Source organism: Pteropus medius, unplaced genomic scaffold (assembly GCF_902729225.1).
Source record: "Pteropus medius unplaced genomic scaffold, Ma_sr-lr_union100, whole genome shotgun sequence".
In the NCBI taxonomy this organism is placed as follows: Eukaryota; Metazoa; Chordata; class Mammalia; order Chiroptera; family Pteropodidae; genus Pteropus; species Pteropus medius.
The window spans coordinates 12,332,232-12,358,355 of record NW_024355990.1 but is presented as its reverse complement, the minus strand read 5'-3'; the positions used below and the strand labels follow the sequence as shown (position 1 = coordinate 12,358,355).

The following is a 26,124-nucleotide window of genomic DNA, read 5'->3' as shown; positions in this document are numbered from 1 at the left end:
TAGTGGCATTGGCCAGGAAAGGGAGGGCGGATCCACCAGACCAGGCCATTCTATGGGATTAAGGGGTACCCTCCTTACTCTGAGATCCTTCCACTGCCCAAGCAGCCCCTCCCCCTTCTCCCAAAGCCATTGCTCACTGGGGAGGGCCATCCTTTTCCTCCTCCTTCTAGAGGCCCTTGCCCCCAAGGCCACCGACTGAGGCGGTGAATGGACAGTGGCGGGGGGGTGCTCTGCAGGGCCACGTGAGGGGTAAACCAGTGACTAGAGTTTGGCAGGCAGCTGATGCTTCTGCACACAGCGCCTCGCTACGGTTGCAAAGGGCAACCCTCCCGGCAGGTGGACCCAGCCTCATGCCAGAGACACAGCCTGGCGGGCAGAGTGCGGGCTGTATTTTCCCCATGGGCACCCTCAGGCAGGAGGCTCATACAGGCTGTGGGAAGAGGGGCACAGAGGGCCGGTACCTGAGGCCGAGGAATTGGCTTCTGAGGCTTCTTGGAGCCAAGCTTCTTCATGGCATTGTAGTATTTCTTCTGTTCCTCAGTCATGAAGATGTCTTTCCCTCCAAAGTATAGTGAGATGGGGCCAATAAGGTTGGGGAGTCCCCCTTCTCTGCCTCTAGGACTTCCCTACCTCAGGTACTACCCTTAAAGCATCCCCCACCCCAGCAGGGGGACCAGTTGGAAAGTGGGAGGGGAACCTGGAGGGGCCAGGGATGGGGATTGAGGGACGAGAGAGGGGTGGGGTGACAGAGGAAAGGGGACCGGCACGACCTCAGCCTGTTTTGGGCCACTTTCCATCAGCATCTCTTTGGGTCCTTCTGAATGACCCAGAGAGGTAGGGTAGCATCACCTTCACTTTTTAGATGAGGAAACCTTGGTTTGGGGAGGACAAGTCACCTGTTCAGGGTTGCCCGGTGGGATCTGAACCCAGATTCACTGCCTCGACCATGCCTCCAGCATTTGTGCAATACGAAGGGATGAGCGGGCCAAGGAAAGGAGGAGGCGGCCTGGTGCGGGGGTGGGGGCAGGGAAGGTAGAGATGAGTACTCATCTTCTTCTTCTGCTGGTTGAAGTTGTCGATGATGACACCGATGAAGAGGTTGAGGGTGAAGAAGGATCCGAAGATGATGAAGATGACAAAATAGAGGTACATGTACATATTCACCTCGTACTGTGGCTGCTCCTCCTTCTACAGGGGACACAGGAAGGGACGGGGTGTGCTGGGCAGGCTTGGCGGCACACGTTGGCTGCTCTGTGCTCCCCATCCCACAGTGGGCAGGAGGGTCCAGGGCTCAGAGGTAGACCTGTCCACCCCCGGGGCCTCGGAGGCTCTTGAGCAGGTAGCACGGAGTTGGAGGTGAGGATGGGCAGAGTGTGCCACTGTGTCTTTGGTCTGAGTCCTCACCTTGGCTCACTCACCAGCCACATCTCGGCAACCCCTACTCACCTCCCGGGAGTCCACGGCTGCATACATGATGTCCATCCAGCCTTTGAAGGTGGCCTGAGGGAGTATGGCTGGATGTGAGGGCAGGAGGCTGCTCCCTGCCTCCATCATCCTTGAGCTCCCTGCGACTGGCCCAGCCTGGTCCTCCCCAGAGGCTGCCTGCCCAGAGCTCCACTGGGCAGGTAGCCACTAGAGACCAGAGAGGTCTAGATCCTACTTTACGTCCCGCAGCACTGGAAGAGGGTGGGCAGCCCCCGAGTAAGAAGTGTCCATGGGCTCAGGTACAATGAGAGACAGGGGGCATTTCCAGCTCAGGTCCCTGCAGGGCCAGTGGGTCACACTCACCACCTGCAGGAGAGAGAGGTAGCCTAGACCCACGTTGTCATAGTTGACCTTGACATTGAGCCAGCGGACCTGGCCTGTGTGCATCAGGCTCTCGCAGTCGGACTTGTTGTTGACCTCAGAGATGTCAAACCTCTCCGAGGTGGTGGTGTTGATGCAGTAGTAGAACTTGCCGGCAAACAGGTTCACACCCATGATGCTGAAGATGAGCCAGAAGATGAGGCAGACGAGCAGCACATTCATAATGGAGGGGATGGCTCCCAGGAGGGCATTCACCACCACCTGGGGAGCCGGGGAGGGCGTCACTGCAGGTTTTCTCCCAGGCAGGTGGAGGAAACCAGGACTCCTCTGGGAGATGGCTCCCCACCTGCACTAACCAGGAGACCAGGCTAGGCTGGGCATGGCTATTCAGGGAAAGCTTCCTGGAGGAGGGCTAACCTAAGCCATGCCTGGGGAGAAGTCTGCTGGGCTGTATGGGGAGGCGGGGAGCAAACAGCAGGGTTAGGGTCTGCTAGCCTGCTGGTTGGAGAGGGCTTTCTGCTTGGCTGAGCTGTCAGCCCACAGCGGGACTATTGGGCTTCTCTGGAAGTGGCCTGGCTTGGGTCACCAGGCAGGAGACAAATACTCTTTCCTCAGCCCTCATAGGAAACTCAGGCCCCGTGACCGACCTCCTGCTCATCCGCTCACAGCATTAGAGACAGGCACAGAAAAGAAGCCACCAGGGTCTTCAAAGCAGCAGCACTCTGTGACCAGAGCCCTGTGCCCCACTGGTCCTGGCTACACAGACCAGCCTCACTGTGTCAGGCTGCTCTGAATCTGAGAACTGTCCCTTTTCAAGGAGGAGATGTTTCATGACCTCCAGACAGAGTGGGTGGCACAGGCCTGATAGCTGGGGGGTGGGGGTTTCCTGGCTGAGGCACCAAACAGCTGTGTGGCAGGTCATTTCCGCTCAGAGGGGAGGGGTCTCCCACTTGGGGTGGAGGTGGGGCCTGTACTGGCTTTCCCCCTTGCATGAATGGGAGACTCACTGGGGCTGAGCGCACTGCTGGCCTATGACCAGCCATTTCGTGGACCCTCCTGAGTTCCCAGCAGACCTCCCTTTGCTGGGGAAGCCCCTTTAGTCTTGCTCAAACCCTGTTTACCTGTCACTTCCACCATCAAGGGCCTGAGGGGATCTTTCCAAACTTGGCATGACCTTGAGCTCAAGGGTCAGCAGGCTCAGAGCCTGGGGCACAAGTACCTGCTCACTTGCTCAAGTCTCAGAGCCCTGGGGGGCCCCGGTCTGAGGCTGGGAAGGACACCCATAAACCCCCCACCGACCAGCTTTCCCTCTGCCCTCCCTGCCACAGGGCCCTCCTGGGAGTTGCTGCAGCCTCTGCTGCCCCCAGTGGTGGCAGAGATAAGCTTAGGAGCAGGTCTGAGAGCAGGAGTGGGGGCTGGCGTGGGAGGGTGCCTGGGTGGGGGCAGGAGGAGCAAGCCTGGCCTTCAGCAGGGCGGTGGGCAGAGCCCTCTGCTTCCCCTGCTGGTGGCCAGAGCACAGACACGTACCCCTGCACGGTGCCCTGCGGTGGCTGTCTCCCCACTCCCCAGTCCTACTCAGAGGCCCCTCAACACCCACCCTCATGCCCTCGAATCGGGACAGCGCCCTCAGGGGACGAAGGGCCCGCAGCGTCCGCAGGGATTTGATGGGTCCCAGTTCTGAGTAACCCAGCCAATTGGCCACCAAGCTGATGATGGAGACCTGTAAAGAGAAAGGGGGGGGCGGGTGCTGTCAGGGAGTACGGGGCCCCTGGCTGCCCCCTCCCCAAGCCCAGGGACACAGTCCTCAGGGACAGGTCCCCCACGGGGGTATTCCTGGACTCAGCTCTAGGGTGTCTCTCCCAGACCCCTTCCTTAGTGGGTGGTCCTGTCTGCTGGGCATTGTCCCAGCACCCGGGTTGGGTTCCGGAGATGTCATCGATGAACTGAGATGACAGTAAACAGGAGGCCTGCGTGACCATCAGAGAGGATACAAAATCCTCCACAGATATTGGCAAGGACGGTTAAGTAACCCTCCCAAGACACCCCTTTCTTTCAGGAGAAGAGCGGTCCCCCTAGCCCGCTATCCCCCTTCCCAGAGGCCAGTCTCCGCGGGAGCACGTTGATGGGGATTCTGATGCGCTATGTGGCCTCATGCAGCTCCTGCCCCTTGGGCTGAGGCTTCCTAAGGCCCTTGACCCCAAGGACAGGCTCTGGGACCGGCTGCAGGTCACACTCACGTCCACGATGAGGAAGTCGAGCCAGCACCAGGCGTTGGTGAAGTACACCTTGAAGCCGTAGGCCACCCACTTGAGCAGCATCTCCAGGATGAAGATGTAGGTGAAGATCTTGTCAGCGTACTCCAGGATGGTGCGGATGACACGCCGCTGCTCGATGTAGATGTCCTCGAAGGCCTGGGGGGACACCAGCATGGTGGGGGGAGGCCAGGGCCTGGGAGGCCGGGGCAGCAGCCACGTCCCCTACCCTGTCTGATGCTGCTGGTTCCCAGGGGGCTGACCTGGGGACGAGGATTGGGGCAGGCTGGAGGCTTTTCCCAGACTCCCTGTGCCCATCATGGGATGAGCAAGTGTCCCTGTGGGGAGAAGCCCCTCAGCTCCCCTTCCCCAGGCTGAATAGTAGCAATGCTCAGTCACCTGCCAGGGAATTTCACAGGGGCTCAGCTTCAATCCTGCCCCACCAGATTCCCAGGGCCTTCCCATCCTCCCCCCTGGAAGGCACCTGCGGCCGGCTGCAAACAGAGTCAGACCCTAACTGTCGCTTTAAGAAAATTAATACATTCTACAATGCATCCTGCAACCACAGGTGAGTTCCTCTAGGACTCTGGGTTGGAGACTGTGCAGGCTGCATCCCTCCCACAGTGTGGAAGGGCCCGGCACCTGTCGCTGCTTTGGGCCTGGCACCCGTCCCTGCCCATGCCCGTCCCCCAGGGTGGCACCTACCAGGGCTCCACTACTTAGCAGGATCATGAAGACAATGAAGGTCTCGAACCAGTTGTGCTCGACGATCTTGAAACAGGCCCTGCGGAGGGTCCACCACGTCTTCCCACGGCCCTGGGAGATGTCCACGTAGAGGAAGGGGCAGCGCTGCACACAGGCTGGGGGAGTGAGCGGGGCATGACGTCACAGGCCGGGGGACCACCTCCAGATGCAGGCAGTATGTTCCCTGCACTTTCCTGGGGTGTACGCTCCAGCCCTCCACCGCACTGCCCCCACACTTGGGGCCCCCAACACCTGGCTCCATGTCCTCCACTGCTGGTTGGAAATAGGTGGGAAGTAGGGTGGTCCAGCCCCTCCCTCGAGGCCCTCCCTCCACAGCCTACTCCGCCCATGTGCCAACTGCCTCCAGGGATGGACACACGGAGGAAAGACATGCAGGGATGTAGGCCGCCTGCCCTGTAGCTGTCTATCAACCGACCCCATCCTCCCTCAATCCACCCAGGTAGCCTTCACTTTGCGCAGCCCACTTTCTCTGGGCAAAGATATTTCTCCAGGGCTGTCTCCTGAGGGGCTGGGCAGGCCTTTCTCCACACAGATGAAGCCGAGGAGGAGGATGACGGTCTCGGAGCAGCCATTCCTGAGCACTTGCTTCACGCCCGGCCACACTTGGGCTCTTTGGGGTTCTGCATGGCCACGCTCAGGGCACTTCCATCACTTACTGCACACACTTGAGGCTCAGGTTCGGGGTTTGGAGGCACCCTGGCTCTGACACCCCTCCCTGGTGCAGCAGGATAGGGTAGCATCCGGGGAAGGAGGCCCGCATGCTTTCAGTGATGTGCATGTCCCCAGGATGTCCCAGAGGAGGCACAAGGCCAGGTGGGGGTGCACACGTGTGGGCTCACCCTCAGTGAAGCACTCCTCAGGCTGCTCCCCCTCGGGGTTCTCCTCAGCTTGTTCCTCAGGATCCTCCTCGGGGGGCTTGTAGTCAGCTGTGCTACAGACGGAGGAGTTCGCGTCGAGGGGCCGTGGCGGCTTCTGCAGAGGCCACAGGGTGGTGTGACCCCTGGGTCTTCCCACCAGGTGGGGAGGAGGAGATCAGAGTAGGAGGCCAGAGGGAGAGGAGAAAGAGGAGGTGGAGCAGACCTACTCTCATTCATTCATTCATTCATTCATCCATTCATTCATCCATTCACTTGCCCGCTCACCCACGGATCATGGAGCCGGCACCGTGGCCTGTGCAGAAGAACCAGGGACCATGGCAGCTATGCTCCTGCTCTCATGGCACTTAGATTTGGAACAGGGCAGGGCTGAGGCCTGAGCACGGGTGGCGAGGGCATGAAGAGACATGTGAGGGCCTCAGGTATGAAAAGAGGCGGGGAGACAAGTGGGCTGGGCGTGGCTTGGGCTGCTGGGGGTTCTGGGAGGAGTGGGGTGGCATGAGGAAGGCAGCAGAGGAACTAGAGGCCTGAAGGCACTTCTGAAGGGGCGCGAAAGGGGGTCGGGACAGACAGGGGCTGCCACAGCCCGCAGATAACAACCAGCGTTCCCGGGCCTGAGTTTCTTGTCCCCAGGGGCTCAGGGATCCAAAAAGGATGGACAATTTTCCCAGCTGAAGCTCCAGCCTGGGGCCAAGATAACCTGACGGGACACTGGTGCTCTGGCCTGGCCAGGCCTTCCCCCACCTCCTCCCGGTGCTGCCCAGTCAGCATCCCAGGCCCAGACTCCACTCCTCAAGGGGACCTCTTCGCAGCTAGGGCTAAGGCCCCTGAAGGGGAAAATGGAGAGGGCAGCTCGAGGCCAGCTCCGGATCCAGAATGATGACCAGAAAACCAGGAGAGTCTTGTGCCCAGCTGACAGAAAGGAAGGTCGAGGCACGGGGCATCCAATGCACCACGTGCCCCGCCCATGTGCCCCCATTCTCACAATCCCTCTGGGAGCCGTGCTTGCCCCTCTTTAAAGAGCGCCCAGAGCCTTGGCCCTGGGGGTTCTCCCCCACCCCTAGTCCTCTTACTGAGGCCGGTGCCACATTTCCCTGGGTATTTATAGCTTGGCAGGCACGCGGCCTCCTGATAAGTCAGCATGCCACATATTTGGGGGCGGAATAAGAAGTCAAGAGCTTTCAGGGCAAAGTTCATCCAGGCTCTGGTGCCCAGCCAGGCCCAGGGCCAATAGGGTGGAGGTGGGCAGGGGGCCCAGACCTAGCTTATGCTAGTCCTTCCTGTGCCAGAGCTGGAGGGTGGGTGAGGGGGCTCAGAGTCAGCTTCCCCGGGAGGCCCAGGAAAGGCCCCAGCCTCAGTGTGAGCTTCTGTAGGTGACCGGCAGTCCCTCCTGACCCTTGAAGAGAAGGGACATGAAGAGGCGGCATCTCAAGCTGCAGGCCCCCTGCATGGGCTGGGGTGGGGGGTCAGGTTCCTGCAGAGGCTGAGCCCCAGATCTCGGTTCTCCTTGCACCGAACCCATAGGTCTCTGAGTCCCAAGTCTAGGCCTAGCTTGGCCCACACTGGGATATTGGAACCAGCCCCAGGTGGGTTCTAAACAGAAACAGATGACAATGGCAAGAGCTTGGCAGGGGTTTCAAACCCAGAAGAGGATGAAGAGAGGCCTCTTGGGTCCTAGCCCCAGAGCTGAGGTGCCGCAGGTCAGAACAGCCTGTCCAAGAGCGCCACCTGCTGGTGAGATGGGGCCCAGGTGGCGCTGTGGGTTGGGAGTGAAGGGGTACCAGGCTGTCAGAACAGGCAGGGCGGGTCATAATAATAGTATTAATAATAGAAATAACAGCCACCATTCAGAAGGAGCTCACCAAGCACTTTACACACGCCATTTCATCTAACGCCCATCGAGGTGCCACGAGGTAGGTGTCGTCACCCCCATTTACAGGTAGAGACACTGAAGCTTGAAGACTTGTCCGAGGTCACACAAAAATGTGAAGCCTTGTCTATCTGACCCCCGACCCCTCAAGCCGGGCCCCGTGACGGGCTCACCTTGACGTCCTCAGGCTCCGAGAAGGTGTCCGTCTCCTCCTCCGTCGGCATCTCCAGGTCAGACTCTTCGGAGGCGATGGGCACATGGATGGTCAGGTAGGGGTTGTTGATGAAATTGAGGTGGTCCAGCTCGATGCTGGGGGGAGGCCCGTCAGCCAGGCCCACGTGGTTCAGGATGTTATTGTCCTTCTTTAGGTCCTCGTCGCCCTCCTCAGGTGGCGGCTCCTTCTCATCCTCGGGGCCACTCTTCTCGGCCCCCCCGGGCCCCCCGATCTTGAGCATGATCTCCTTGGGGCTCAGGATCTTGCCGCGCAGCAGCCCCAGCAGGAAGGTCTTGACGAAGCCGATGCCCCACTTGATGCGCTCAATCGCGATCTGCAGGTTGTTCATCTCGCCGTCCTCGTCCGAGGCTGCCAGGCTGTCGGCGCTGAAGGAGCTCAGCAGCAGGGCCAAGAAGAGGTTCAGGACCTGGGGGTCAGGGGTGGGGGAGCCTCAGCTCAGCCTCTGAGCCCCCGAGGGTGCCAGGTCAGACCTACCCCATGCTGAGCATTTAAAAGGACGTCACCTAATGAAATCCTTTTGACTGCTCCTGGAGGTGGGAAGTGTTACTATCAACCTCAAATTTCAGATAAAGAGACTGAGGGTTGGGCACGGGGTAGGACTCTGCTGACTGAGGCCGAGGCAGGGTTTGGGGGGGTCCCCTGGGTGACAGACAGGGGCTCTTTCTGGGACACTGTCCTCCACCTCCACAGCCAAGGGATGAAGAACAAAAAACAGGACACACATCTTCAAGCTTCCAAGACTTAACTGGGAACCTGAATCTTTCGAGCCTTCTTTTGTCTGTTAAGTGGGATTTTAATAGGCCCCGTGGTCCTGGGGCTCAGATGCATGTTTCTTATTGCTCTGGAAGGGATTTTTGACCTCCTGCTATTCACCCTCTTTTCTCCCTGTTAGATTCCCTGCTCCGCCTGGTTCTCTTCCCATAGCCCTGATGAAAGGGTCTTAAGAGGCTACTGGTCTAGCCCCCATCAACTTTATTTTCCAGTGGATGAACATTTACTACACAGGAATAAGTGGCCTCAGGGAGCTCCTGCCTACTAGAGACAGACACTTGATGAGACAAATACAGTGTGTGCATTTGCATGGCAGCAGAGATGGGCACAGAGGTTTTGAAACCACACTGCTTGGTCAGACCTACCCCAAGAGCATTAGGGATTGTCAAGAGCATTAGGAATAAGGCATATCCCTGCTTTGTGCCTTAGTTTTCTCATCTGTATAATGAGGATGATTTCAGTACCTTCCTCCTTGCATTGTAAGAATGAAAAGATCAGTACAAAATAGAGCACACAGTAGGTACTCGAAACATGTTGGCTATTATGCGTGCAATAATGGAAGGCAGGGCCGGGTTCTTTTTCTGGGGGCTTTGGGGAGGGCTTGGGTGGGCGAGTGGACACAAGGACGTAGGGTACATGTGAACTGGCCACCCTTGCCCACCTTCTCCTTGTGTCTCTTGCTGTTTGACTTTCACCAGTGTCTTCCAAGGTCTTTTTGTCACTGTCTTAACTGTCTCGTTAACACAATAGCTTTAAAATATATATGTTGTATATATTCTCTTTGGGAAAATGTGTTGGGGGGGCGGGGAGGGGATTCTGCTCCATCTCTATGCCCCTAGCTACTTCTCTGCCTTTGCCCTCCACCAAAATTTATTGGTCTTCCTTTCCCTCTTTCAGGGAGAGGTGTCCAGTTGCCAGAAACACATCTGAGATGGGAATTAGCTGCTCTCTGGGTCAGCAGGGTTTGCACACGGCTCCTGCCTGGGACAGAAATAGCCGCCTCAGGCAAGGCGCGGAGAGGAGGGCCAGCGAGAGGGGGATCGACTTCACGTTCCCCTCGGGGTTCTGAGGGGTGGGCTACCTATGATCCAGTCACTTCCTCTTCTTCACGGGAACCCAGAGGAAGTACCCAAGTGCCATGCACATAGGGGACTCAGGTCCCCACACTCCCTAGCAGAGTGCCCCCATGCCCTCCGATGACATCTGTCCATGAGCCTGGGGGAGGGCGGGGACAGTGCCCAAGAAGCTGGCAGTGCTGCCTCCCTTAGCCATTCCACTCCCTCTGAGCAAAGTGGGAGAGCCACAGAGCTGGGCCAGAAAATGGTGTCGTGTGTGTGTGTGCGCGTGGGTGTGTGGGTGTGTGCGCGCGTGTGCGTACACGTGCATGTGTGCGCACGTCTGTGTCTGTGATCACAGAGTGTGGGTGACATGCATACAGAGGCAGTGCAGTGAAGTGGTTCCAGACTCTGGAGCCACACTGCTTGGGTTCAAATCCTGTACAGGTTGCTAAGTTACCTCCCTGAGCCTTTGCTTCCTGATCTACAAAGTAGAGATGAGGACATGGAAAGGGCTTGGAATGCCGCATAAATGCTAGAGCTCAGCCGTCATCGGGGTTGCTAGTGTTGACATTTTCTCTATCACTATTGCTGCTCTTGTTAATCTCACTGTTATTGGAGTTACGCAGATCCGGGTTCTAGTCTGGGCTCCTTTTCTCACTGTCTGTGTAGTTCTGGGCAGTGCCTCCTCGAAGCACAGAGCTAACTAACATTTCCTGCCTTGCTGAATTGTCAAGAGCATTAGGGATAATGTAAATAAAGCCCTTTGAGCAGGGACTGGCACACCGCGGGAGCCCGATCCTCAGATACTGATGGCGGGGATCGACACCACCACTGCACCCACGTGAATGCCCCTGGCCTCGGGGCCAAGTGCTTTACTAAGCACTTAGACGTGTGTATGTATCCTTCAGGACCACCCAGGGAAGTAGGTCACCACCATTAGCACTCCCATTTTCCAGATGAGAAAAACTAAGGGTAGAGAGGTTAAATAACTTGCTCAAGAAGTCCCAGTCAGTAGCGGCAAAGTGGGGGCTTGAACTGTTTTAGAGTTGTCACACATATAGACAGACCCTTTCAGTCACCCTCAGGCCCTTAAACTTACACTCACGAACGGCTACTTGGAGCCTGCTACCGGCACCCTAATCCCGCCCCAGAGCGCTCCCCGGCATCTTGTCTCTCCCTCTCTACTCCACAAAGCCTCCCTCCGTGAGTCCTCCCAGCTAAATGGCCCTTGGGGGCTCAGGAACTTATCCTATGATCTCCTCCTCAGTCGAGGTGACACCCCCCTCCACCCCCAGCAGCTTGTTCCTGCCCCAGCCGGAGCTTGGTGACATCTGAGAAGCGCTGACCCAGCGGCCTGAGGATTCCACAGGCCTTTGCAGAACTTGGGGACGTGCGTCTCCTCACCCCATTGCCCAGGGCAGTGCCCGCCATGGCATCGGGGCAGCTGGGCACAGCACTCCTGGGAGGACAGATCCCCACCCCACCCAGGGAACAGGAGGAGTCTGGGTCAGCAGGGAGAGGAGAGACGTCTCCCAGGCCCCAGCCACAGAAATGCTCGTCAGTTGGCCCACGGCCCTGTTTCTCATCGGCCCCTGTACCTCCGCCCTGCACCAGCCCCACGTGCCAGGCCCTGAGCCACAGAAAGCAGAATGAATGCTGTTTCTGCCATCTCTGGATTCTCTCAATGCCGAGGCCCGTTTCCCAGGAACGGAGGACGGGGAGAGGGTGGGAGAAGGGCCAAGAGGCCCAGGAGCTCCTGGGACCCACCTCACACTGTGCCTTCTTGCACACCGTCACGGCCACTCCTCCCAGCTACCTCTTAAGGTACCTATCGTTTTTCTTACGTGTGGAGTTAGAGAACCCAGCTGACCAGAGAGCAGTCATTAGTTCAAGGGCACACAGATGGCAGAGGAGCTGGGACTAGAACATGGGTCTGTCTGATTACAGTTATTATGTTACTTTATCCAAGACAACTAGGTTTCAGCAGTACTACTCAGAGTCCCATCCCTGGGAGGCAGCGGCATCACCAGGAGCTCATTAGAAATGCAGATTCCCAGGCCTGGCCCGGAGCTGCCAAATTAGACTCTGGGGATGGTGAGGTGGGAATCTAGGTTCTAAGAAACTCCCAGGTGATTCTTAAGCAGGTAAAAAATTGAGAGCCACCGGATGAAACCACAAAAGATTGCCATTTTAAGGGGGAAAAGGGAAAGGTAGGCAAGAGCTGAGTATCAGAGATTTCATAAAGTTCAACCTCCTAGGGAAAGGGCCCTCCAATGACAGCTCGATTCCAAGGAAATAAAGGAACGCCACGTCCCAGACACTTGGATTTCCTGGGCGAGGGTGGGGGAGCCACCCAGCAGGCCTCACTCACCACGAGGTTGCCGATGACCATGACCATGAGGAAGACGGTGAGGCACATGGGTTGGCCGGCCACCTCCATGCAGTCCCACATGGTCTCGATCCACTCCCCGCACAGGATGCGGAAGACGATGAGGAAGGAGTGGAAGAAGTCGTGCATATGCCAGCGGGGCAGGCTGCAGTCCGACGAGATCTTGCACACACACTCCTTGTAGCTCTTGCCGAACAGCTGCATGCCCACCACGGCGAAGATGAACACGATGATGGCCAGCACCAGCGTCAGGTTGCCCAGCGCTCCCACCGAGTTGCCGATGATCTTGATGAGCATGTTCAGCGTGGGCCACGACTTGGCCAGTTTGAAGACCCGCAGCTGCCGGCCGAGGGGAGGGCAGGGGCGAATGAGGCTCAGGGACCCCTGGCCCAGCCCCATCTTTGGCAAAAGGAACCATCTCAAACAGCTCTACCTCCCATTCCCTGAGAGATTGGAGGCCTCAGTTTGCCTCTCTGCTCAATGGGAACATTCGCATCCTACCTACCACCTTATGCTCAACAGAAAAAAAAAATGTCCTTATCTGTTAAAGATACAGACGAAATTATATGTTGGGATCTGCTTTAACATACACCCCCATAAAGTTGGGGGACAGTTGAAAGGAAAACTGTAGAGTATTGATGGCTGTTGAAGCTGAGTGATACGTACATAGAGGTTTTTATCCTGGGTGCCCATGGCTATATTATACTCTCTATATACTTTTGTAGGTGCATGAAAGGTCTCGTGATAAAGTTTAAAAAAAATATTAAAAACGCTCCTATGGGGTGGTGGAAAGGAAACTACTTCGACGTTTCCATTTCATTACTAATGAGGTTCCCAAGCCTCAGCTTTCGGGTCTGTGGTATGGGCTGAAATCCTCATTCCACTGCCACCCAAGGTCACTAAGGGGGTCAAGCTCCTGGGCTGTCGTTTGGCCCCCTCAGCAGCCCTGTGTGATAATGGAGGGGAGGGCTCCCTTCCTCCTTGTTTCCAGTAGGAAAGTTCCTGAGGGTGGAGTGGCAATGCAGGAGGACAGAAGGGCTTCTCCTCCCACCTTCCTGGGGGGTCCTAGCCCTGCCCCGCCTCGGCCCTGGCCCGGGGGCCTTACGCACCAGCCGGAATGAGCGAAGCACGGACAGCCCCTGCACGTTGGCCAGGCCCAGTTCCACCAGGCTGAGGGTGACGATGATACTGTCAAAGACATTCCAGCCCTGCTGGAAGTACTCGTAGGGGTCCATGGCGATGAGCTTCAGCACCATCTCCGCTGTGAAGATGCCCGTGAAGACCTGTGGGGTGGGGTGCGGTCTCTGTTACAAAGCCTCAGGGAGCACATGGCCCTGGAAATGTCCCACTCTACTCTCACCTCCTGGCTGAGGGGAGGGGTCCAGAGCTCTGAGGGGCCAGGCAGTGGTCCCCACGGCTGACGTGTATGAGGGAGAAGAACAGAAGGGCCATGCCACAGGGCAGACGGGGCCACCCAGAGACCTGGACTCAACTGTTTCCGGCCATGTGACCATGGGCCGCCACTTAACTTCTTGGGGGCTCCCCGTACGCATAGTAACATCGAACACTTACAGAGTGTTCACATCACTTTCTGGTTTGCACCATGACCTGGAGAGTCGGCTGATTTCTATGGAGTTGGGAGGGATTAGCACACTGGTCACAGAGATGAGAAAACTGAGGCTCGAAGTTGATGGCAAGCACTCAGTCACGCTGCCCACATGGGACGAGTCAGGTCTCGGACCTGCCTACGTCAGTCTCCTGTCTCTACACCCTACAGCCTCTCTACCTTTGTTGGCAGGAGTCCCAGGACCCAGCAAATCTTGGTGGACTCAGAAGTCTAGGGCAGGGGCCAAAGAGGGGACAAAGTTGGGAACAATGAGAAGGCCAGAGCTGTCCCCTAAAATCCTGGGGATGGAGTCTGAGGGCTGTGGAGCCCCTGAAAGCTCCCTGGGCACAGCCCCCCTCCTGCCGGGCACCAGCTGCCCTGGGCCCACAGCCTGCCCAGGCACATGCTGGGCCCCGCCTAGAAGCTGTCCCTGGCTACAGCAGGTGCCCAGAAAACAGCAGAGTGTGGGCAGGGGGTGAGCAGGCGGCGGGCTGGGCCCATCACGCACACCCTGGCAGCTGCGCCAAGTCCAGAGCGCAGGCTGGCCCCTCCAACTCAGCCTGGCCAAGGTTGCCCAGGGCATCTCCATGGGACAGACCTGCCTGCCTCGCAGGATCTGCTTCCCTTGCTACCCACCCAGTCCTGCCCTGCCCCAGGCCACAAATATTACTCTCCCTAGGCCCCCCACCCTCAGGGGTGGGAGGAGCATCTTGCCCATTTGCCATCCTGGAAAAATTTGAAGAGAATTGGGAAGGGCAGGTGAGGGCTGGGGGAGGAGGTGGCTTTTGTCCCTTTGTCAGGCTGCACCGGGGCTGGCAACAAGGTGATAATGCTCCTAATGGGCAGGGATAAGCAGGCGGATCAGTGTGTGTCAACAATAGCGGGTCAGGAAGAGCCGGAGAGGGGAGCTGGCCTGGCCGTGCTGGGAAGATGGTAGCGGCAGGGAGGCCGAAGGTGGGGGGACTACGCCCGGGGGCCTCCAGGGCGAGCTGGGCCCTCTTGGGCCTGGGTGCCCATGGCTATATGGCGCACTTCCAGGTCCCTTAGTCCCTCTTAGGCCCACAACAACCACTGAAAGTGGAGAGGCTTGTCACCCAGCTGTCCCCACACCCCTCCATGCCCCAATGGCCCCATCTCTGCCTGCAGGGCGTGGCCTGGACCCCAGAGCCCCCGGAGTCCCGATCTTAAGGATTCCAGCACCTCATCCCCACTCTCAACCCTGAAACCCAAATACCACATCCCATAGATCAGCCCAGGGACCTCCCTTGTACACCAGCTCACTTCCCCCACGTGCTGGGGAAGTAACCGCAGCCTGTGCCCCAGTGGCATGCCCCCCAGTTCACACAGACCAGATAGCCCATCAGCCTCGTCCCCTCCCCGTCCTGTCTGGGAATGACCGCCCCTCCCCATCCTCTGCCCCGTCCTCTCCCTACCAGGTTGCCCACGCTGAGCACTTGGTCAAAGTGCTCTGTCATGGGGTAATGTTCCATGGCCATGAAGAGGGTGTTGAGCACGATGCAGATGGTGATGCCCAGGTCCACGAAGGGGTCCATGACTATCAGGTGGACGATGTTCTTGAACTTCACCCATGGGGTGCAGCAGTTCCATATGAGCACTTTGTGGGAGCACTTGTACCACCACGGGGGGCACTTCTTCTGGGCCTCTTCCAGCTCTGGGAGCAGAGTGGAAACAGACACCTGACGAGGATCCGCCTCTCACGTGCTACCTTCCACCGCCTAGATCTTTGTACCACCCCCCTTCGAACCCCCTCCCATAGATCTCCACATCTCAAACTCTGCCCCCTCAGGAACGCTTACTCCAGTTCCTCTCAGTACGTCACCCTCAAACCCACCTCTCCAGACTCCACCTCAAAGGCCCGCCCCCTCAGTGAGCTTTACCCCAAGCCCTTTCTCTCAATGCTCTGCTTCAAGATCTGCCTTCTTGACACACCCCACGAAGCCCCGCCTCTCGGTGACTCCCACCCCTGCCAGTGGCCCCTTAAGGCTATGACCCCCACCCTGCTCTGGCTGGGCCCGAGGGTCCCCAGGGGGTGGTGGGAGGTCACTACTGAAGGTCGGGTCCCAATTCCACCTGCCACTGCCCGATGCTACTGGGGATCACAGAGATCCCCTGTGGGCTCTTTCTCCTGCTGGCAATAATGCCACCCGCCCCCCCCGACTGTCCCCAGCCATGTCGTCCTTTCCCACCAGAGCTGCTTTCTGGAAATAGCCCCTGTCCTTGTCACCCCAGCTCTAAAGCCCTGGGGCTCCATCAGGCCCATGGATAAAGCTGTTCCCTCTCTGGGCCGTCCAGGCCTCTTCGGCCTGTGGGAGTCCTTGGCCTAGGTAATGACCTCGGTTAATTCCCACCAGACATTTATAAGGGAAGTGCTATTAGTGCCTCCCACTTCACAGAGGAGCAAAGGGGATTGGAGTAGAGGGCAGCCCCATGGACACCTAGGTTCGAGTGCATGATTGGGGTACCACAGGGGTGGGGGTAGCTGACTCTTATCCTTACCCAGGAATTAGCAAACTGGACCTCTCTCAAAGGTAGCAGATTCTAGTCTGAGTGTAACCCCTCCCCCGCCCGCAACCTGGGTGCTGCTGCAGGCATTATTGCTGGAACGTCTCACAACCTTCCCAGTCAGGGCAGCGCTGAGTGACCTCCTCTGTCAGCTCTGCCCAGCGTTCCCTGGGGCATTCTCTGGCAGAGCACACAGATACCTGGATGCCTGTCATATAAGGTCAGGTGACATGGTGCCCTCTAGAGGTTTGCAAAGTCCTCTGGGACCTCCAAGTCCTTCCTGGCACAAAGCAAGTTGCTTGAGAAGGGGACCAGGTCTCTTCTGTGACAGATTCCCTTCCTTCCTTCTCTTCCATCCTCTCTCTTTTCTTCCTTCCCTCCCTCTCAGTCACCCATACACCCATGTCTCTTCCCATCCATTAATCTTGCAGCCCATCCAGCCATCTGCGTGTATGGATCTACCCTCTCTTCATTACCTCATCCTTACTCTCCTCCTGAGACTCGTGGAACAGCATGGGGATTTGGGGGAGTCTGTGACTCTGTCTGGGTGGAGTCTGACCTTCGGCCTTTAACTTTTACCCAGAGGACATTTGAGGAGCAGGATCTCCAGTTTCCGGAACATTGGGCCTTCCTGGTTAGTATTATTATCCTGTCTTTCACCGTTGCCTTGGCAGCCCCCAAGGCCCTCCCGGAAGCCCCCAGTTCCCACAGCAGCTCGGCCTTGTAGCCAGAACTGGGCTGGGTTAAGCCGGGACTATATTTATCACGGTCATTTCTTCGATGTCCATATTAAGTTACTGTCCTGAAGCTGGGCCCAGCCAGCCCCACCCCCCACCCCCCAGGAACCCGAGTGGCCTGACGGGCATGGCAGGCGGAGTAGGACAGGTATGGGGGTGCCGGGCACTCACCCTCCATAGCATCCGAGATGCCACTGTCTGCGCTGCAGCTCTGCCTTGGGGGCCCCTTCTCCCCCGGCAATGTGTCCAGGCTGCCATTGCAGTCTTTCCCGTGGGCTGGGTCACCGTCCGCCTCCGCATCTTCTAGAGCGTGGGCAGCCTTGGCCTAGGGACCAGCAAGGGAGATGGCGCGAAGTCCATCTCTGAGCCAGGAGGATGAACTACTTGATTCTCGGCTTCCTCCCGAGTCCTTTAGGATGGGGGCCCCTCTTCTTGGCCTGCACTGAGCCTCGTGCAGAATCCTTGTTACATATGGAGAAACTGAGGCATGGAGCTGCAAAACACTCTTTCTATTGCCTGATGCCTCCCGACACACCAACGCCCCCAGCCTGGGGCCTCTGCTGCCCCTGCCTTGAAGCCCCTGCCCCTTCCTCTCCCTCACCCTCAGCCCGCCTGGGAGAACGCAGGCCGAGGGGCAGGGAGGTCCCTGGGTCCTTGGCCTCCTCTCCCCCGAGTCCAGACCTTCTCCAGCTCCTCCTGCTGCTTTTTGAATTTCTCCAGCATCTGCTGAAACTCCTCTTCTTTCTCCTGATCCTCAGCCAGGGTGGCCTCGTTCTGCTCAGCATACGCCATGGCCACCACGGCCAGGATCAGATTGATGAGGTAAAAGGAGCCCAGGAAGATGATGACCACGAAGAAGATCATGTAGGTCTTGCCGGCTGCTCGGAGTGTCTGGGAGTGAGGGCAGGACAGGAAGCGTCACATGGTCTTCTGCCTGCTTTCACCCACCCACACTCATTGCCCAGATAGGTAAAGAGAGAGGGTCCCTTCACAGGGAGGCCATCCGAGGCAGGGCATAGTCGTCCTTGGCAGGCTAAACTATAGATGGTAGTTATTACTATTACTGCTATTTTTATTACCATCCTCAGTGTCAGAAACGTCACCAAGGACCAGAAGACACTGGCACCCTAGACACAACCTGCTTGCCCTACAAATAATTGTATATGGGTAGAGTTGAATTTCTGAGCTGCCCTACTAGTCACTGTGAGGACTGGGGGTCTGTGCCAGGCCCAGATCTCGTAAAGGTAGAAAGAGAAAAAGATACTGTGGCTCAGATCTGGGCAGGTGCCCAGTATTGGAGGGCTCCAAGAACCTGTGCGAAGGGGCACTGCACTGAAGGGGTCCCACAAAGGAGACATCTTTGCCAGGGGTCTTGCCAGGCCCTAAAGAGGCTATGGGAACGGTGGGGCGTGGTTATAGGGCTGAAGAGCAGTGTGGGGACAGTCGTACCAGCTGAAAGAGGTTCTCCCAATAGTCCTGTGTCATGAGGCGGAAGAGAGCCAGGAAGGCCCAGCTGAAGGTGTCATAGCTGGTGTAGCCATAATTGGGGTTCCGCCCAGTCTTTATGCACTCGTAACCTTCGGGGCAGTGCCTGGGGATAGAATGGGGACTGGTTTTAGGGAGGGAGGAAAGCTCCAACTGGGGGATAGATGGGGAGCCCTAAGGGAAAAAATCCTTCAGTCCTGAAAAAAAGAAAGTGTTCCATCCATGCCCATGGGTTTTCTTACATTCCCATTCATCCAGGTCCTTGGCCCTAAGCAGCCCTCATTTTCAAATACCCCAGGGGCGCCTTTTCCCATTACCTAGCATCACTCACCCAGCATCACTGCTGTTCCCACAGAGCAGGGCATCCATGGCGCCCTCCAGGAAATAGAAGTTCCCTTTGGGAGTCAGAGGACACGAAGAAAACATGTCAACCACGTGGACGCACTGTGGGCACATGTACCTACTGCACACCTGGGGACATATGTGTGTGGATCGCGCCGAATAGATTCTCTCCGGGTGCCTCTCCCCATCCTTTATGCAACCCCAAGTTCCATGGTCTCTGGGTAGATACACTGCAGGGAGCTCAGCTCCAAGTGGTGTCAGCTCAGTGCCTAGTACCGCGGTCCCCAACCTTTTTGGTACCAGGGACTGGTGCTCCTATGAGAATCTAATGCCTGATGATCTGAGGTGAAGCTGAGGCGGTGAAGCTAGCGTTGGGGAGCAGCTGCAAATAGAGATGAAGCTTCGCTGGCTCACCTGCCACTCTCCTCCTGCTGTGCGGCCCAGTTCCTAACAGGCCATGGATCGGTTGGTACCGGTCTGCAGCCCAGAGGTTGGGGACCCCTGGCCTAGTGTGTTTGTACAGTCAGAATACAGCAGGGCACAAAGAGACCAGAGGAACATGTACGTGTGTGCGTGGGAACACTGTGTACCTGCGCAGGGGCCCTGACCAGGGGCTGAGGTAGCGGACAGGGGAGTCTAGACTTCGGGGTACCAGGTTAAAGAATTTGCCAGAAGGCAACGAGGGGACTAATGGTGGCTGTGTGAGAACTGTGCCGTATGTGCACATACCTATGAAGTATGAATATGTGAATAGGATGTGGATGTCTCTGTGCCTGGTGGTGGCCCTGCCAGCGTTTAAGGAGACCAGGGAGTGTGTGAGTTAAGGAATAGGGAATACAGACTATTGCTTTTTACAGTGAACGCTTCAGGATTTTCCAAGCAATTTGGCATTTGTCGTCACATTAACCCTTTGAGAAAGGTATTGTCATCTCAGTTTTATAGGTGAGGATTCCAAGGATCAGGGCAATCAAGTGACTTGTCAGACAAGTGGTAAGTGATGGGTTTAAGCTCAGGTCCTCCCTATGCTACTTATCTCACAGGCCCCACAGCCTTCCGGCCTCCATTCTTACCTTCGTCGTTGATGTAGGCATCCCAGTCAAAGGTATAGTTGCTGGCCTTGCTCTCCTGGCCATTCCAGGTGTCATTGACGTTCCAGGTGTCACTGCCGTTCCAGGTGTCACTGCCGTACCACGTGGCGTTGGTGTCGTTGAAGGGCGGGGGCCAGCGCACACACTTTTGCCGCAGGTTTCCCATGAAGAGCTGCAGACCCACCAGGGCGAAGACGCTCAGGCAGAAGACGGTGAGGATCATCACATCCGACAGCTTTTTCACCGACTGGATCAGGGCCCCCACAATCGTCTTCAGTCCTGACCAGAGGGAGCAGGGAGCGGACAGGGTGGGGTGATAACTCACTCCTTTATCCCTCCAGGTTTTTGCCGGCCCCGACTCCCTCAAGACTTAACTTACCAAGGACACCACCTCCCTGCAGCCTTCCCAAATGAGCCCCACCCTTCCGTGATCTCATTCTCAATCAGGAGCCTTCGGATGGCCACAGAATCTCAGCCACCGGAAGGGTGGATTGTAAAGACCTCACAGGCTGCCGCCTGACCCATAGAGCACACGGTGGGGCGTAATACACGTCTCTAGGTCAGCATTCCCGAAGGGTATTGTACAGGGCCCTAATCTCCCAAGTTGTGCCCTTAGAAGGGGGGTTCAATAATGTTCAGCCTTAGTCTACGGCCATGCCACCCTGAACAAGCCGGATCCTGTCTGATCTCAGAAGCTAAGCGGGGTCGGGCCTGGTTAGTACTTGGAGGGGAGACCACCTAGGAAGACCAGGTGCTGTAGGTGTGAAAAATAAAAAATAAAAGTAAGGGATTATAAACTGACAAGGTCCTTGCAACCTGCGAGGTCAACCAAGGGTTGCCTGACCTAAAAATAAATAATAATAATAATGTTCGGCCTTCTGTAAGCACTTCCCCTTTTGGGGTCTCCTTCCTAAACTGCAACGTGACGGCTTTGAACTAGAGGAGAAGGTACTTTCCAGCATCGAGACCGAATGGTTTCCCCTCCTCCCAGAACCCGTGTCCCATCCCTTTTCAGATCTTCTCTCGCTTCTTTAAAGAACCTTCTCCTGTTTCTCCACATGCCTTTTTTGAGGGTCTGGGTGATCTGGATTCTATTTATTTCTTGCTTCTTGATGCATTGCTTTGGCATTGCCGGACCTCAGGGCTCAGTGGGTAAGTGGCATGTTCCCCACGGAGCCCTCAGGGCTGGGACTTTCCATCACCGATGCCTTTGTGTCTGGCTGGAGGTCTCTGCTCTGCCCCATCTGCTTATTTTATTTAACACACACACACACACACACACACACACACACACACACACACACACGTGCCAGGCACAGCCAAGCACCTTACTGATATTAAAGCATTTAATCCTCATAACAACCCAATGTGTGGCACTATTATTATCAACATTTTACAGATACTGAGGCACAGGCAAATCACCTCGCTCTACCGCCTCTTAGGTGCCCGGCCTCCCACCTGGGGCCCCTTTTCCTTTCTGGCCATGGGAGCCCTTCTGTGCCCAGGCTTTGGTGTGTGTCCTACACTCACAGCCTGGGAGTCTTGTGACCCTGGGTCAGGCACCTGGAACCTGAGTGTCAGTTGACCCGGGCAGAGGGCCCCAGCACCTCCCCAGTACCTGGGATGACTGTGATGGTTTTCAGGGCCCGCAGCACCCGAAAGGTTCTCAGGGCTGAGATGTTGCCCAGGTCCACGAACTCCGTCAAGTACCTGGGCGGGGGTTGGGGTGAGGAGCTGTGTCAGAGCGGGGGTGGCTAAGAGAGCATAAATCAGGAATCCTTATAGTTTGAGTTTTCACAGGGGGTCGGGGGTAGGTCAGACACATCAGGTTTCCCACTGGGGCCTGAGAGTTGGCAAAGGCACTGCAGGAGCGTTGCTGGGGAGTAGGGATGGCAACAGCAGCCCAGCTCTCCCAGTGGGTAAGGATGGCCTGTGGGACTGGGATGCCACGTGTGCTTGTACAAGGCATGTGGCGGGGCAGCAGGAGAGGCTTCAGGCGGGACCCCACCAGCTCCTAGAGAGGCACAGCTCTCTGCGGGCACACCCGACCCGAGGCTCTTGCAGTCTACCCTTCTGAGACGGGCAGCCCACTCAGCTGCCCTCTTTGAGGCCTGGCCCTGTCCCCTCCCCATCCTCAGCCTCGCCACAGCCTCAGCATGCCCTCGGCCCCTGCTCACGCCATCATGATGACACTGAAGTCCAGCCAGTTCCAGGGGTCCCGGAGGAATGTGAAGTTGTCGATGCAGAAGCCTCGGGCCAGCATCTTGATGAGGGACTCAAAGGTATAGATCCCTGTGAAGGTGTACCTGGTGGGGAGAGGGCCGCCCAGGGCCAGGCATGTCATGCCCAGGCAGGGGTGTAGGTGGCAGTGATGGACCTCCCAGGGAGGAGAACCACAGAAATCAAATACGCTACCCGGGGGGCCTGAGGACATTGGTGAGGGTGGCAGTGTGTGCCATCCCAGGGGCTTAAGGTGTTGATGGGGTGACAGTGACTGTATGTATCTCCCTGGAGGACAAGAGCAATGTCACTCTGAGCAGGTTCGGAATGCAGAGCCCCGGAATGGGCTGTGTCTCAGGGCTGGCGGGGGTGGGAGAGGGGGAGGGGGAGGGACAGACTTACTCCACGTTCTTGGACCAGGGAGGAGGCTCGCTCATGGTCATGAACACGCAGTTGGTCAAAATGGTGATCATAATGAACATGCTGAACAGCGTTGAGGGGAAGGTCAAGGAAAGCGAGAGAGCAGGTGGGGAGGGGAGGTGCACAGAGGCCTCCTCCCCCAGAGCTCCCCCTTCCGCTCATCCCCAAGCCCTCCCTGCCTCTCCCCGCCCCTGCGCTTGCCCCACTTGGGCAGGATATGAGTGGATGAGCACCTTGATGGCGCCTCGTCTGATGATGCTGAAGGGGCTCAGCATGTAGAGGGCGGGTGTGGCCGAGAAGCGGAAAATGGCCTTGCCCTTGTTGAGCACGATGAAGGTCTAAGGCAGGGAGAGAGCAGTGAGGCCTGGGAACGGGCAGACAAATGGGTGATGACAGACAGGTAGAGGGGGCCCTCCCTGGCCCAGACCTTCTTGTCACTGTAGTAGGGGTCCAGGTCCTCCAGGGGGATGCCGATGACCTCTGGTGGTGGGTCCCCGTAGATAAGGGGCAGGTTCTTGCCAGCCTCCAGGTCACTTCGCGGCTTCCTCTCAGGCTCCTCGATCTCCATCTGCTTGTTCCTCTGCTGCCGGGCCTCCTCCTCCACCACCCGCTGTTCTATGGCTGCCAGGGACTCCCGGGTGAACGGGCGCAGGCTTTGGGGGCCCAGAGGCACCAGGGTGGGCAGAGATGGGCGGGCCATCCTTGCATCCTGGGCTCAGGGGCCAGGAGGGCAGCGAGCGGCTGAGGCAGCTGTAGCGTGCGGCCTCCCAGGTGTTGGACAGCTGCCCCACCCTGGGCCTGCTGTCCGCTACTCACTTCCTGCCTGTCCAGGGGCCAGGCTGGGGAGGTGGGTGTGTAGGCCCTGCTGGGACTGGGAAATGTGACTGCAAGGCCGGGGCACTGCTGCTGCTGCACAGGTGCTGGATGCAAGAGCATCACCCCCAAGCCTTGCACCGCATTCTCCCCAACAGGGGGTCGGCTGCCCTCAGGACCGATGGCGAACCAGGGAGATCCTCTTCAGCCCTGAGGATTTCGGAGTCAATGTCCCAGTGCCCTCGACCACCTTGTGGGCCCAGGAACTGTTTGGCTTCAACCTACAAGGACAAAGAGAATCACAGCTGGCTATGCCCATGTGGCCTCTATCCCAAAGCGAGGCTTGGAAAGAAGTCAGGTGTGAAATGTGCTGGTGGGTCCGGAGGATGGGCTAAGATGAGGGCCTTGGGGCATCAGCCTTACCCAGGAATGGCAGACGGATTTCATTGTGAGGGCTGACTTGGGCTGGCTGCTACTGGCTGCCTGAAGACGTGGGCAGAGACCATCAAGGTTACAACCAGATTCAGTGCAAACAGACAGCTGTGATTGATTAGTAATGTCTGCCAAGGGCATTAAAAACAAGAATGTGGTGCATCTGCCCATGTTTGCCATCCCTGGCCTGGAGGGAAGGGAAAGATGTGGGGGGTATGGAGTGTCCTGTCCTGAGCTTTGGGGAAACATGATGTTGGGCTGGAAGAGGGAAGAAGGAAGGGCCCCAGGCCCTGTAGAGGGTCCCACCAGCTCTCTCCCACGGGACCTGTGGGATCTAACCCATGGGCTGGCAGGAAGATGCAGGGCGTGTGTTGGGGGATCTGCAGATGCTAAGAAGGGAGAGGAGGACACGTAGGAAAGGCCATGAGCACAAGAAGAACAGTCTCAATGGTGGGAACGGGGCTAGAGCTCCTAGGGACTGTTTTTGGTCCCTGTTTGAACTGGGTGGATAAAGGGCACACACCAGAAGCTTCAGAGACCTGTGAGTACTATGTGGACTGTTTCCTGGGCCAGTCTCTCAGCCTCTGCTGGCCTCTGCCCAGCCCTTCTGAGCCTGTTCCCTGGAAGGGAGGTTGGGGGTCAGCTACACAAAGGCCCTGGGGAATGACCTGCATTATCAGGCAGGCACAAGGCCTGCACGAACAGACAGCTCAGAGCCACCCCTCCATCCCAGGGGCTCAGATAGATCCCCCCATAGACACTCAGAGCTACGCCAGGGGGTAGTCCTCTCACAGAGGGCCCACGGGGCACTTCCTCAGGCTTGGTCACCAGGGGGGAGGGCAGCCCAGGGAGCGGCCAGAGCCATTGGGCAGAGCTGGCCACGCCCTGGCCTGGCTGCCCAGCTGCTCCCTACCATCACCCAAGGAGTCGTGTTTCCACGGGGATGACTCTGCTCATTCCTGCTGACCCCGACCCCAGCTGCTTACTGGCCCTATCATGTGTGTGTGCACGTGTGTATCTGTATGTGCGCGTGCGTGCATGTGCATGAGCACACATTCTCACACACACACACACACACACACACACACACACACGCACACGCACACGCACACAGCCAGCCTGGAACCACTCCTCACGTGGACCCCACAGTTGTACCCTGCCAGTTAGCACACACTTGCCTGCCATCGTCCCCAACACCAGTCACGTATATATGCCCATACAGAAGATGCTGATCTGCCAGACGACCCCGGAGGGACCCCATGGCTGCTGAGCATCCTCCCAATTCGCAGGCCTTGCTTGGCAACGATCCTCTGGCTGACGCCGCCCACTCTCTCCTCCGCAGGAGCTCACCCCGGACCACAGACCACTGGAGGCAGATGGACTCTGGCCCCAGCACTCGAATCGACACTTACCGGAGTCACCAGAGGTCCCCAGCGGACAGACTCAGTGGTTTCTTCTCAGCTGGCTGCCCCCCCCAAACATCTCAAACCACTGCTGCCTTTCTTCTCAAAAGAAGAACGTAGCCTGCCCCTCTGGCCTCTCTCCTCTGCTCTGCGAGCACCTCCATCCTGCTCCCGGAGACGCGGCTCCTCAGGGCCTGGTCTGCAGCCCCGGTTTCTCTTGCAGCACGTGCCTCGCCCCTGCGTCCTTCCCCTCTGCCACAGGAACAGCCATCGCCCACCTCCTTTCTGTGGTTTCTACGGCTTTGTCCCATCGGTTCCCACCTCCCCGGTGGCCCACCAAGTCAAGGCTCCCTTTCACGTGCAGCCACAGCCTGTGCAGCTCTTAGGTCAATGGTAATTCATGCTCTGCTTGTGTGGTTGTCTGTTGGTATCTGTCTCCAGACTCCTTGGGGTCACCATTGAATCCAGTGCCTGGCATGTTGGCGCCAGACCCGCAGATGGCACAGCCAGCCTGACACCTTCTCCTGCTGGCCTCAAACAGACCCCCCCCATCTTTCCCTTCAAAATTTACACATCACCTAAATTCCTCCCCTCCCACGCTCTCCACCAACCCTGAAGCCACTTCACATCTGGAAATGTTTTGTTACATGAGGCGGAAAATGTCCTCTTTGGCTAGGCCATTTGAGGCACGGTTTCAGCTGGTGGCTACGGAAAGCATCCTGGTGGTGCACCTGGTCAGTTCCCAAGCCCTGCTGGTGCTTCGTTCCAGCACCCAGACAGCTCTCCACCCTCCAGGCTGCCTCATTACCCCTCACCTACTCTATTCGAAGACCTCCCACCTGCCTCCCTACCTCTCACCAGGCTCCCTTCCAACCTATCCTCCATATTTCTAAAATCACAAATCTGAGCACATGGCCCCCCTTCGGTGGCTTCCCTCTGCTTCATGGCGTGTCCACACTCCTTCATGTGGCTCCCCAGGGCTCCCATAATCTGATCCCTACCCTGACACCCACTGCCTCCCACCCTCTGGCCAT

General features: G+C 57.5%; 1 protein-coding gene and 1 pseudogene across 3 annotated transcripts in view; one reads left to right on the top strand and one right to left on the bottom strand.

The window, feature by feature from the left end:
• Window positions 1-26,124, bottom strand: part of SCN4A (sodium voltage-gated channel alpha subunit 4) — a 42,583-nt gene that overhangs the window by 4,640 nt on the left and 11,819 nt on the right. The window contains exons 2-23 of one of the 3 annotated variants that reach the window (XM_039859329.1): window positions 22,870-23,536; window positions 22,662-22,780; window positions 22,425-22,514; window positions 21,980-22,108; window positions 21,421-21,512; window positions 19,785-20,081; window positions 18,704-18,767; window positions 18,337-18,478; window positions 17,569-17,778; window positions 17,059-17,212; window positions 15,061-15,299; window positions 13,131-13,304; window positions 12,004-12,360; window positions 7,742-8,209; window positions 5,663-5,795; window positions 4,764-4,918; window positions 4,044-4,217; window positions 3,404-3,526; window positions 1,789-2,067; window positions 1,447-1,500; window positions 1,051-1,059; window positions 462-566 (exon numbers count right to left, since the gene is read on the bottom strand). In XM_039859329.1, the coding sequence (XP_039715263.1) occupies window positions 462-566; window positions 1,051-1,059; window positions 1,447-1,500; window positions 1,789-2,067; window positions 3,404-3,526; window positions 4,044-4,217; window positions 4,764-4,918; window positions 5,663-5,795; window positions 7,742-8,209; window positions 12,004-12,360; window positions 13,131-13,304; window positions 15,061-15,299; window positions 17,059-17,212; window positions 17,569-17,778; window positions 18,337-18,478; window positions 18,704-18,767; window positions 19,785-20,081; window positions 21,421-21,512; window positions 21,980-22,108; window positions 22,425-22,514; window positions 22,662-22,780; window positions 22,870-23,142 (3,840 nt within the window). In that variant the 5' untranslated portion in view covers window positions 23,143-23,536. Of the gene's footprint in view, window positions 1-461; window positions 567-1,050; window positions 1,189-1,446; window positions 1,501-1,788; window positions 2,068-3,403; window positions 3,527-4,043; window positions 4,218-4,763; window positions 4,919-5,662; window positions 5,796-7,741; window positions 8,210-12,003; window positions 12,361-13,130; window positions 13,305-15,060; window positions 15,300-17,058; window positions 17,213-17,568; window positions 17,779-18,336; window positions 18,479-18,703; window positions 18,768-19,784; window positions 20,082-21,420; window positions 21,513-21,979; window positions 22,109-22,424; window positions 22,515-22,661; window positions 22,781-22,869; window positions 23,537-26,124 lie in introns of those variants that run through there. The other 2 variants (XM_039859327.1, XM_039859328.1) reach the window with 2 other exon arrangements.
• LOC120600393 (uncharacterized) lies at window positions 20,447-20,565 on the top strand (annotated as a pseudogene).